Source organism: Corvus brachyrhynchos, unplaced genomic scaffold, assembly GCF_000691975.1.
Source record: "Corvus brachyrhynchos isolate BGI_N302 unplaced genomic scaffold, ASM69197v1 scaffold14, whole genome shotgun sequence".
NCBI classification, from domain to species: domain Eukaryota; kingdom Metazoa; phylum Chordata; class Aves; order Passeriformes; family Corvidae; genus Corvus; species Corvus brachyrhynchos.
Window position 1 is genome coordinate 11655622 of NW_008239110.1, and position 13665 is coordinate 11669286.

At 38.4% G+C, this 13665-nt stretch overlaps 2 protein-coding genes across 2 annotated transcripts in view; one reads left to right on the forward strand and one right to left on the reverse strand.

Moving 5' to 3' along the window:
- CEP85L (centrosomal protein 85 like) overlaps positions 1-13665 on the reverse strand; it is a 140878-nt gene that overhangs the window by 43904 nt on the left and 83309 nt on the right. The gene's annotated exons all lie outside the window — the stretch shown is intronic.
- On the forward strand, positions 291-7840 carry PLN (phospholamban). The gene is made up of 4 exons (XM_008637795.2): positions 291-597; positions 4770-4811; positions 6879-6955; positions 7358-7840. Exon 4 carries the CDS (start codon positions 7481-7483, stop codon positions 7637-7639), a length of 159 nt encoding a protein of 52 aa, XP_008636017.1. The 5' UTR covers positions 291-597; positions 4770-4811; positions 6879-6955; positions 7358-7480; the 3' UTR covers positions 7640-7840.

Sequence of the window (13665 nt, forward strand, 5' to 3'; positions counted from 1 at the left end):
AACTGAATACCAGCTGTGTAACAGAATTATCAAAATCATATATATTGAAAGTGTAGTTTTAAAAATACCTTGTACAAAAGAAAATCATTCCAAGTCAAACACCCACAAGAAATATGACAGCCCTCGCTATTTAGGTTTTTTTACGACGAAGAAACATTGCTGTAGCAAAAGTGACACATCCAAAGCAGCTGCCTGAATAAGTTCCCATTTAAGTTCCTGTTTAAAAAAAGGCAGGGAGTCAGCAAGCAGCTCCCTTCACTACCCCACTGAAGCATGCCACTTGCCAGATTCCCTCATCCTGTGGTTGAGCAGGTGATCTCCCTGGCACTCAGATCCTTTCACAAAAGGAAAGGTGCTGCTAGGAACAAGTTTAGAGGAGCCACTGCCTGTGTCAGAAGGCACATGGGACCAATCAACTCGTGAGCTGCTGAGTGACACCATGAGTCCTGCCTCTGAGACTTTTGTTATTTTTTCCCCTCAACCTACTTCAATTGTTTCCACAACTTGGTCACAGACTCGGACAAGTTGCCAGAGATCTACAAGCACGTCCCACAGCCCGGAGCAAGCTCCTCTGCGCTTCACTAAGTCACACCTGGGGTAAGGAACCTCTCTTCTGTGTAATGCTTTTAATTCTTGCAGGAAGGCATGCTGTAGCTGTACTTTTCTACAAAAAACTCCTCTACTCAAACTAACAGCTGGTTTTAACTGTTTATCAAAAATATGAAAATGTAGGCATTACAGCTCTAAGTCAAAAATGTACTGCTGTGTGGGGGGAGTCTTTCAGCAACACTAAAGGCAACAGAATTTCCTACATGTTCATGAGACACCGGCTGTCCTTGGGTAGATGATTTATACAGGTGGTATTACACAAGAAGGTGAGAAGGTTTCATCATGTTTCTCACACCTTTGTCTTTCCTTTTAAATTTAATACCTTTTGATTGTTTTTTCTTTTGTCTGTTTGGTGTTTGGTTTTTGGTTTTTAATCCAAAATCTACAAAGAGAATAATTCACTTAAAAGTTTTGTAGAGGCTTTTCTTTTCCCAAAGCTGCCTATTCACAGTCCAGCAAGGGTAAAGAAGCCCTTCCACCATTAACTCGGAAAAACATTTTTCTGATCTAACACATTGAGAGAGCAAACCTTTTTTTTGCTGTATGATGAAAAATTACCCTTAATTTAAAAATTTAAGTGATTTATAGTAGCACTACAACTAAAATTATACCATGTTACTCTAAGTGCAGTTCAAGCTACAGAATCCATGTAATGTTTTTGCTTTGACATCCATTAAAAGTTTATTTTCTCCTGTTGTTCATTGTAACTAACACACTTATCCTAGATTGCTTCTAATAACAGATAAATAATTTAGCTAGGACTTGTAACATCATGAACTGAGTTTCAAATGCAGAAAATAACCCATTTATTTCTAAGGGAAGCACAGATGTGTTGTACAATGAAATACAATCCCAGCTTTAAAATCACTGACAAAAAAGTGCATCTCACACAGAAATATGTCACATAGAGAACATTTAATATTTACATTTACAAATATTTTTAAAAGAAATATGATTCATTAATATGTATGTGTCTAAGGTACTTATGCTCTTTCCAATCACATTCCCCCCTTTCATCAATTCACACCTTACTACTCACATCTATATGGTTCTGGTTATAGAAGAGACAAACTTAATATAGACTTTAATTTTGTGAGGTGTGTTTTCCCTGTTAGTGAAGAGATACACCTAATTCCTTTTCCTATTAGTGACTGGTAGGCATCAGGCAAAGATACATGCAGGTGCTTGGTTTTGTGCTCAGCAGTTCTGCGCCAGTTTTGAATATTCAAGTGATAGAAATGTCTGGACATGCTGTTACTCCTAAGGCAAACAATCTGTTACAGAGCTCTCTAGAAGCTGGTTTCAGTAGGCAGAAGCAGCACTTCAGAGCTCCCAATGCCTACAAGGTGCAAGAAGATTTCAAGACAGATTTTTTTCAAGGCTGAAGTTATACATAAAATGTATTTTCAAGTGAAGAGAAACGTTAAGGTTTATTGTACCACCCAGAGAATCTTTCTCTTCTACCACAAATATTGCATATACAGATCTTTAAAGATACAGACTTTATTATGCATACACTCATAGATTAAACATAGACACAGACACTTAACTGCTGTAGGCAGCTCTTCAGCTGGAATGCATCCCATGGCTACAGCAGGTTAGCTGCCCCATCATCTCAATTTTATCCTGTCAGAGTTCAGTAATTTAATGTAGATGAGAGAGTGGCTCAGCTGTTAAATTAAATTTTAGAATTTCACACTTATAACATCCCATGTCACAGACATCCAAACCCTGAAAAACAAGAACCTACAGTCATGACAGAAGCATGTGCTACAGGGCAGGTGATAAGTATTACAAATCAATGTGAAATTAGGCATTTAATTTACAGCAGACACTTTTCTTTCTTGTTCTTTTTTTGCTACTTATTTGTCAAGATGACGATGCTATTTTTATTTGTATTTAAGAGAGATTAAGATTTATGTATATACCACATTTCTATTTTTAAAAGCTGCATTTATTTCTCATTCTCTGAGGAAGTTAGGAATATAGTGCCTCCATCATACAGCAGGAAACTCACTGAAATCAGTTTGTAACTGGTAGCGTACAGGTGATTGTCACTACTTTTTTAGACCATCATCAAACAAAAATGTATGGGATACATCCACAGAACTACAAAAGCAACTTTTTATTTGCTTTAAGAATAATTTGATTTAGGAATAGAAAAGTACCCCAGGTGGAGAAATAAAAAATCCCACAGGGAAGTAAAGTTCTGTTCCCTAAAACTAAAAGACACGTTAGAACTGAAAATTGCTTTTGGTTTCTGGAGATTGAAAAAAGCCTTAACAAGACTTTCCTGGCAACAAGTAACTTCTTGGAAGTTGAATTTATCTATTTTATCCTTCTCAATCAATGCCACGTCCTTGTTTCCTGAGCTGCTAGAAGGTAAAAAAAATTTGGAACATCCCCTTCTCCTTCTACCTTTTATACATGCTAGATGTATTTCAATTTTTACTTTAATTCAGACTGCACTTAGACCATTCCCTGTTAAAGGGACATTATGAACAACCAAAGCTAAAACTCAGCATGAAAACAACTTGTTAGGTACTCAGTGAAGGCAGCAGAGGATGGAGTTCATTTCCCAGAATAAATTTACTGCATAAAAGGCAAATCACACCAACAGACTGGTAATGGTATACAGTTATTTTATGTCTTATTTTGATGAGGGGAGCCCATGAGTATGGAGACCAAAGCACCTGCCCAAGATCCCACTGCGTGGTCCTGCAGCAGCTGCAGGGAATTTAACCAACTTTAAAACTAGCCCAAAGCACTAGCTCCCAGGCTACTCGAATGGACCAGCACACATAGAAGTCCCAGTTATCCACAAGATATATGGATAAATTCCAAAACCCAAAATGACTGGTGTGTTCAGCTATTGACCAATGTAATTCCTTGTTACTACCTACACCATTCACATTCTCATGGACTTGAAATACAAGTAGAGGTTCTTACTGTTGGTCTTGCTTCTTGAACATCAAAGCTACTCAGAACGAAGACTGTATAAACAATTTGTAAGAGGGGGAGGAAAAAAAGAATCTCAAGTGTGAGCCTTCCCCTATGCTCTCTGAAACACAGATGACACTTCAGTACAAAACAGACATGAGTTTGCTTTCCTGTTACCAGCACCTATCAAACTATGAGCTGAACTGTTGCTTCTTTCCCCATTCCAAGGAAATGTTTTCTCCCTACGATTGAAAAACGACATTATATGCCACAAGTCAGTGTCTAAATCTTCAATCAACATAACTTTATAGTACTTTTTCCATCACTATGTTTATGGTTAGTAAGATGTCTTTTCAATGGATAAAAGTGAATTACTGGGGTTTTGGGACATGTCATTGTAAATATCTATGCAATAGACTTATGCAACATAACTTTTTAACAGTGTTCCTCAGGGCTTCACTTGGTCATGTGGAACTGCAAGAATTCAAATAAGTCAGACCTCTTCTATTCCACTGATATCACTGCTGCATTTAGTGAACATATGACAGGAAACAGGCTGTGGCATTTCCAAGGGAGCCAAATTTATCCTGTGTGACTTCAAAGGATAACGCAGTTGCACCAGGAATGAGCGTGGCCCACAGTTCTCACTCTGGTCACATACCCCCTCTCATTGTGAAGGGCACCCAGGAGCAAAGATAAAAATAACCTAATACAAATCAGGGAAACAGTCACATGTCAGTGAAGTGGGAAGCAGTAACTGTGATCAGTGACTCATTCTAAAGTATGGGGTATAGGGAATTCCCTACATAGTAACATACAGGGTCAGCCACCAGACTTCTTCCTGCAGATTCACTCTGTGCCTAAGACAAGCCTTGCACATGCATTAACAGCACTGATAAAACACAACTGCACAGCAATGCAGCCAACTGCTCCTCTTGTGTGATGCTCAGCCTTGTCGCACAAGTAACATTTGTGACTTCTAAAATACCAAATATAACTTGCCCTTTTGCTGCACTTTTGTTTCAAGAAGAGGTGTGTGCATATGCACAACTCTTCTTTATACTGGCCTAAAACACGGGGGATTGAACAGCAGAGAGCAGCTACTATTTGTGACAATGATCAGTCTTTGTTCCTGTGTAATTATTTTCCAAGCTGTCCATTTTGACCTTGACAGCCACCCATATGCAGCTGTGTTACTGAATCTGTTTCTCTTTCTGCAGACTTTAGGTGGGTGACAGAGCCATGGAGGATTAACAAGCAAGGTACGTGTTTATTAGTTGAACTTGAGCACTCGTAAAGATAAACTTGTTGAAATACAGACACAGAATTGCCTTCCCTTGCTTATAAAAAAACTTACCACACAGATAGGCGCATTAGGTTAAACAACACATAGATGTTTCAAAAACTTCCAAAAACATATAAACTATTAAATCAAGAAACTCAAATTAGTCTATTTTGTCCTTCCTTCCTTCTCTACAGCTTTTTCTAGCTGTAATAGGTATACAGATTTTAACTTACGCTACCTTCCATTTTTTAAGATCCCTTTGTATCTATCAGCTGTCTGGTCACCTATGTCCAAATACCTATTTTGATCTTGCATCTGTGATGCCCAACCAGCTAATACTGCTTTTTATGGAAGCACTTCAGAGCCCCAGGCCTTGCCCCTTGAGTCATGCAAGTGAAACATATGCAGCAACACAGCAGTGCAGGTGCCAGCAGTTACACTGCAGTTACACCTAATGCAGTGCACATGAAATGGAATGTACATTTATTGTGCATGTACACAGGTACACATCAATGCTGTTCCAATCCTTCTTTGGACCCCAAGGAAAAATACCAATCAGGAAAGATAAATGTTGCTGCAGCAGGTCACACACACAGCTCAAAGACCGAGAGTTGCACACACCTGGCATTGAAAAAATGCCATAAGATGCTGTGATGAAGTCACCCGCAGGAAATGCTGTTCTCTGGGCAGTGTCTGTCGCACAAGCTGGTTACAGGAACTCTCCTCTATCCGTGTAAATCCGTTAGTGGTTCATCTACCGGGACTTGTCTGCCAGAAGATAAACAGTCTAATGCTCTCCAGCCTGTACTGGCCCGGGAGAATGAATGTGAATTCAGCCAAGAGACTTGAAAATTCCTGTGCATGTCTTGCTTTTACAGCACTTGGGATAGACGGTGACCAGCAAAGAGCTAAGCAGGATATACTTGGCAAGCACTTTAACTGCTTAAATAGATGAAAACAGGTACAGCAAAAAGTCAAACAAAGATGAAAAATTATAGTCACTACAAGAGTACATTCCTGGTGTATGTTTTGTTCGCAATGAAGTTAAGATCAACTACAGCTCAAAAGATCATAACAAAATCTGAAGTTCAGTTTTAGAAGGAGATGTCATCACATGGAATCCTCTAAAGGTATTAAAATAACCATGTGCAATCTGACTGCTTTTGAAAGTCTCTCTTAAATACCACCACTGCCACTGAAAACACATGTATTCTGTTCATACAGTACCATTTGACTCTACAGCCCAATATGGAGGGATTAAAAAAGGAAGCGCCTGAAAGACACTTTTGTTTCCTTGTAAGGTTTTTAGATTTTAGCCACATATAAAGACAAATTCATAGGTAACAAAGTATCTCTGATTCAGTCAGGATCATCATGTAATTTGGGCAGCAGACATCTAAGCAATTATTTTCCCTTATGTTGCATACATAATTTCACTGATTGCAAAGCAAAAAAACTAAAGCGGTGACAAGGAGAGGCCTTCTGTGAAAAATACGAACACAACGTAAATTCATAAAACATTTTGGGGCAAGCGCAGCTTTAGGAACAAAGTTTGACAGATGCATATATCAGCATTATTTTAAAAACCAAGTTTTCACATTGTGACAGCACCTACATTCAGAATCCAACTCACCATGAGCTAAACAAGCATATAACAAAGCTAGCTTCTTGCCACGGAAGGGTACAGAAGGGTTTTACAATGCAACTACTTACTTGGAGTTTTAAAACAACTGATACCCGGTCCTTCCATCTGCCATTAAAGAAGAGGAAAATGCACTTTAAATGTAACACTCACTTAAGAGAAAAAGTTGTGTAAATTCTTTGTTTTGTTCCTCATAGCAGTCCTCTGCCTTTGCACCCACATTTGTAACACATTGTCCTACATGCATAAAAAAATATTTAGCCCTTACTCTGTCTTGTCTGTTGAGAACTATGCTACTGAAATTCCCTCCAGCAGTGATGCAACAGCTTTTAATTGCCCACCATACAGAACTTTTACTTTGAATGGATATATTTCAACAAGATTTCTTTTCCTCCCTTCCAGAAAAAGGTACTGGTAAATCAGATTATCTGCCCTGTCAGGACCAGCCAGCAGGACTATCCATATCTCCTGACTGAAAGGTCTGTGACCTTACTCTTATCATCAAGCTTTCACGTGTGCATGAACAAATAAAGCAGAGGGGTGTGTGTGGGACGGCAATCAGCCATGGCCTTTTCACAGACTGTGTGAGATAGAGAGTTTAGGATCTAAAGCAATAATCTGGGCAAAACCCAGATACCCACAATTTCCATAGTACAGTTACTCAACACTGCTAAGAAGCAGGTGCTCAGTAGCCTTCAGGAGAAGCACAATACAGCACAAATCTAAACTTAAAACCCCAAATTTTTAAAATCCTGTTTTTACCTGAAAACACTGTAAAGGCAATCTATTTGTTTCAGACTTTTTAGAACTGTAAAACAAACTCAATTTGCACTCGTAAAAACACTTCTGCACTTCTAATTCTCTGCTTTCCTGCTTTCCAGCTCCGCAAAGGCTGTCTAAAACAAAAAGAGAAGATATTAGGCACTTCGCACTGCTCCTGACCACTGCTCTTCTTTCCTGCACTCCTAAAACCTCTGATTTGTCCCCTCTGCTTTCTTGTTGCCATGGAGAAGGTTCAACACATAACCCGCTCTGCTCTGAGGAGAGCCTCAACTATTGAGGTCAACCCACAAGCACGACAAAGGCTCCAAGAGCTCTTTGTGAATTTCTGCCTGATTTTAATTTGCCTCTTGCTGATCTGTATCATTGTGATGCTTATCTGAAGTTCCAGCACTTCTCTGCACTGTCCTCTAGGAAAGTCACCCCAGGGGGAAGAGAGACCTACACCTGCAACTCCCAGTGCAAGGATCCTCATGTGACAGGGGCTAGCACTTGGACTAGAGGGTGTGCCAACCGGTGCCCTGCTATCTTACTGCCTGCTACATGTATTAAAGCCACGTTTTCTGTGCAGAACAGTGTTTAGAGCCTGTAGTTACAAAGCTGTGCATGACTCAATTTGTCAGTCTCAATCAAGAGCGTGGGGTAAAGTATGAGCAAATCAGATTATCTGCTCCCATCAGTAACAGCCAGCAGCTGGTAAATTCAGTGTTTTAGTTAGATAAACACCACCACCACTTTTTGGGGGCCTAAGTGTTTTCAGGTTTCTCTAAAAATTTTTAATCACTTGGAAGGGTTCCAAATTTGGACCATAAAAAAAAAAGCGCTTGGAAGTGTTCCAAATTTGGACCAGTCGTGCTCAAAGAGGAGCTTACAGGTACACGGCCCTCAACACATCTTGGGAAAATTTCTGCTCTGCTTAGTTCAAGGTGCTGCATTTCCGCATTATCACCTGAAGGCATTCAAATTGTTTAAGTGTTTTTCAAACGAATATGAAAATAAACCAAAAATCTCTTCTAATCCAGAAAGAAAAACTATTTCATATGTTTTTCCCCCTATTTAAGGGATCTTATATATGTGACATCTGGAAAGATTTTTCATTATGTTTTGCAGAAAAAAATTGACACTACTGTAACTGGTATCAAAAATTCTGTTTTCCACAGTCATTTAACTGACATGACAACTGGCACAACTTGGATTCCCAGAGTTCTTAATATTTGCCTTTAGACAACTTAATTAAGGCCTGTTCTAATTTATGTAATAATTTCCTTAGTTTAAAACTACAAAAACCTTGGAATATGCCAATGTCACATGAGGTGACTTATATCTAATGTGGCAAAGAGAAAAGCCTAGATCACTATTACTGCTGTGACTGAAGTGCATCCATACAAATACAAGTAACATCTCCACCTTCAGCTGCAAATTCTTGCTAGAGAACATGCAAGTAGCTTCCTAAAATAAATGACAGATAAAAAAGTAAGTTATAAAGAATGATGCACAGGAGGGGAAACCACTGCAGAAACATCTTTCCAACACGTAAACCATAGGCTATATACATAAAAGACGACACTTCTACTCCAGCAATTGTGAGTAACAAGACTGAGGAGAAAACTTCCAACCCTATTACAAGTAAAATTCCTAGAAATTTGATACACTTTTCAAATTTAAAGAAAGCTCAAGAATCAACAGACCAAGGTCAGACAGACATCCATTTTTAAAAGAGAGAGCCTTCTATTCCATTCTATGTAAACATTCTTACTGGCGAATACAGAAAATCAAAACAAGCTTATTTTGTATTCTGCTTTTAAGACTTAGTATTTCATGAGTAGAAGTTGACAATGAACAGCTGAGTAGGAAGGGAAGAAATCTTTGAAAGAATTCTGTATTCATTGAAATGCAAGCAAATCCAGTGGTGATGAATTTCCTATCTGGTGAGTAGGTATGTTGAGACCAGACTCCGAAATAAGGTTAACAGCTAGGGGAAATTAGGATAGTTACTGCATGACGATTAGGGCAAGCACTGGTGAGACTGGCAACACACCCCCACACTTGCAAGATAGTATATGAGCATTACTGATTTGAACTGTCAGTGTAAATCTCAATTTCCATTTCATACATTCTGACCACTCTCACAAACACATGAGATTTTAGCAAGCATATTTCCCCTTTTAATCCTACTTCATTTTCTTGTTTTCTCAAATCTGTATTTTTGTGATGGATAGAGTTTCTAGCTTCAGCTTGCTTTGGATGTGTTTCAAGAGACTTCAACTGGAAATAGACAACAGTTTTGAACAGTACTGAACATTTGCTGAAGAAAAAAGTGTTAAGAGTAAAGCATCAGCTTTTATATTCTGAGGACATGTTTGGATTATAGGTTTCACAAGCCAATAATAAAAAGGAGTCAGAGTAAAGCATTGCTAAAAAACATAGCTCAATATAAACAAACCCTCCACCTTCCTCCTATGTACCTGAAAACCCGTAACTTATTTTAAAACAATAACCAAACAAGAATAAAGCCAAATTATCAATAAACTGGAAGCCCTATGCAATTTTACAGCAATGCAGATATACTGCCTATACTGTTTATTTGTCTTAGGCTTCTGTTGATCAGAAAATCTGCTACTATCCTCGATATCACCAATTGTCAACTGAACCCAGAGATTTAAAAAAAATCCCCTTTTGTACATAGTACAATCTTCTTTGTAGACTTATATAAGCTTTAAAAATATCTACTGTATTTTTATTTAATAAAAGGACTGCTTGAAAAATATTAATGCATAAAATATATCCAGTTCTGTTTAGAAAGAAGCATCCATTCTATTACTTACTTATTACAGTTATGTGAAAAAAATCTGGTCATCACACAGCTTTCTAATTCTCTACATCTCTGTTTATTCTGTTTTGGTTTTCAAGAGTAGTCTTCGCTGTTTTGCGATCTCCAGGTCACTTACACGCACCTGATTCCCACTCAGTAGGTAGAGCTTTTAAGTTTGTAAGTATTCCTAATGAATTTTATGCAAGTGTAATCAAAAAGTTCACCACTTTTATGACCCATAATAAAAATTGCAAATATGTACAGCATGTACCTTGGATTAAGTTTTCAGTTCTCTGTTCCACTCCACCCAAGCCTAAATCTTTTTCCAAAGGTCATCTTACACGCTAATAGTGAATAAAGACAGCTAAACAGGCAACAATCTGCTATTATCTTTCATCCAAAAAACAATAGTGACCAACTTCCATGGCAATTTTATACTGAGAAGTAGCTGAATCAGGAACCAAAATATGCTGGTTTTAAAGATGTGTTTCCTCAGCCAGATCCTCAGCAAAAATTGATATAATAAGTGATTCAGTAATTGAATAATTGATATTATTCTCTAAGTGAAAACACAACCCACTTAAAAATTGAAACTTTGCTCTGACCAAAACTAGTCAGTAAAGTATTTTAGAAGGCAGCAGATACTCATATTTCTTTATCAATTAAGCAACAACTTCCCTTCCTAGCAGAACCTAACAACTCAGTGGAAAGACAAGAGTAAAACAGCCTTAAACAAAATTATTCACATACCATACACAAAATGTTTGTCACCCACCTAGCACAAAGAATTTTTTTGTAAGTTTTGCTACAGCTACACCAATGGCCAATGGTACAACTAGGCCAGTGGTATCCTAGGACGCACTAGGAAGAGCATTCCCAGCAGGTCAAGGGAGATGATCCTTCTCCTCTAGGCAGCCCCAATGAGGCTGTACCTGGAATGCTGTGTCCAGTTCTGGGCTCCTCAGTACAAGAGAGACATGGAGCTCCTGGAGCAGGTCCAGCAGAGGATGACAAAGATCATTAAGGCACTGGAGTATTTCTCTTAAGAGGAAAGGCCGAGAGAGCTGGGCCTGTTCAGCCTCAAGAAGAAGTGACTGAGAGGGGACATCATCAATGCCCATCAGTATCTGAAAGGGGTGCCAAGAGGATGGAGCCAGGCTCTGCTCAGTGGTGCCAAGCAATGGGACAAGAGGCAATGGGCAGAAATTGATGCACAGGAAGTTCCACAAGAATGTGAGGAAGAACTTCTTTACTGTGCAGGTGACTGTGCACTAGAACAGGTTGCCCAGAGAGGCTGTGGAGAGGGAGATGTTCAGACACCACCTGGACACAATCCTGTGCCATGTCCTCTAGGATGATTCTGTCTGAGCAGGGAGACTGTAGTGCCTTCCAACCTTATCCATTCTGGGATACATAGAAAACAATAATCATGAAAAATGTATATACTGCTTAAAGTATGCTGAAACATACTTATCTATATCCTCTCTGCCAAAATTAGAGCAGAGTAATTGAACACATTAATTTAGAGAGTGTTTTTGTTTATATTTGGAAGCATACTAATACACTATAGGTTACAGACCAGATACCTGTATTTGTATGGCTATTAATGAGTAGTGCCTCACAGAATACAATTGGAAAATTATTTGTGAAATCCTGCAAGACCCAGAGATATCTTATTTTAAAACAAATGCAGTCCTTTTAGCTTTGACCTCCATGATAGGGGGAAAAAAAGAGAAAAAAACCACACAAAAAACCAGAACATATTTATAAGTATTCCTTTAAAAATTGATACTCACCTCAGTATGAACCCTGGTAATTTAAATTATTTAACATAGGCCCTATATTTACTGTAATATCTGACTGATTGCTTTATAAGTCTTTTTTTTTAAAGGTAAAATAATGCCAGAAGTTACATCTTTGTATCAGTATAAAACTATAAAACACTGCCCTCTTGTGATCGTCCCTAAAAATGTAGCTGATTATTAAAATGAAGTTTTGGCAACTGTTTGTAGTGTTACGGCTGAGTGGGTCTATAGGTTACTTTCATTTATGTATATATATTTCTATAAATAAAACTCAATTGTTAAGTTATTAATGCTATCATAAAATAAGTAATTGCATATGTGCTATAAAAGCACCAAGGATGCATGCTCTGCCAGTTCCATCCAGATTCTTCATAAGGTGTTTGCAAAAGTGCAGTGGACCTTACACAGCACATTGCTGGCTAAACACGACTGCACTGCACGATGCCAAACCCCAGAAGGGTAGGAAATACTTCTATTAACAGAGAAAAATTTTGCAACAGTCTTATTACTGAAACAGACAAAGTCTTCAGAACAGTCATTCTTTTGAAAATTCAATAGGCCTGAAAAGTACCATACACATTAAAAAAGTCAATGAAGTGCCAAATTCCACGAAAAAATTCAAATCCTTCCTCCAATTATTAGTTCTTCAGAAATTCTTCAATACTGGATTGAAAGTTATCATTAACCTTAATTTCATTTCATTTTATTTTTAAGGTATTTGAGAAAAAAGGCTTGTAGGAGCATCCAGAATCCTTTTCCAGAAAAAAACCCAAGCAACTAGCAATTGTAAGCATACTTTTTTCCTTAAGTGGCAGAATGTAAAACCAGGTAAAGAGCTGTGGACACAATGAAATTCATGTGAACCTACATGGCTTTGTACTGAAGGAGCAACCCTAATCTACAGCTAAGAGTCTGCTGCAGGCACAAGAGGGCAGACTGATACACATTATGGATCTTGCCAACAACAGAGGTCTCAACCTGCTACTCAACTTTCTGCTCATTGTCTTGGTTCTAGTGCTCGCATTTATCCTTGTGAAGCTGATGTGAACCTTTGTAAGGCTCTGCTTCCTTCTCAGATTTTGCCTTGAGGATTTTGCAATGATAATGTAGACACTTTAGACTACCTGAATATAAGTATGCAAAGACTGCAAAGGCTGAAATATCTGACAGTAAGAGAATGTGTTCACACCCTAAATTTATCAGAAAGCAATCCCAAGAGCTGTGCACAAGTGTCTATCTGCCACCGAGTGAAGAAAACATCTAGAGCCTTGCTGAGTACCTGAAGAAATCCAAGAATACATCAGCAGCTACTGTAGTTTCTCATTGCTACAGCTGCTTGTTATTTAAAGATCTACAAATTATTTGCAGCATTCAAGGAATGTAATTTCTGCAAAAAGGGGACAGCAGATATCACATTTTTAGAATGGGATTTCTGTAGAACATACACTTAATAGGAAATGACAGCAAGAAAGGCAAACCAAAATGCCAGCATTGAGCTGACAGAACACGTGGAGAGAAAAGCACAGATGCTGTAAATGGAAACAAAGATATCCCTGCAAAGCAGCTTGCAGTAGCAGAGATGGGGATAAGTGAAAGTTAAATATGAAAACATAATTATTAGTTAGACCTTTTTTGACCACCTGTGGTTCACTGCAACACCAAAAAGCCAGAAGCCTTCTGTTATCCAGCATATCAGAACAAGCAGCTGTCAAAACAACTGAAAAACAAAGGGCCATTACCCAAGGTTATCATAACTCTGCCCAGAAAACCCTTAACACCAGCACATACACCA

What these genes read in the sequence shown, in the direction of transcription:
- PLN (XM_008637795.2), top strand. Translation starts at nt 7,481, where the DNA reads ATGGAGAAGGTTCAACACATAACCCGCTCTGCTCTGAGGAGAGCCTCA.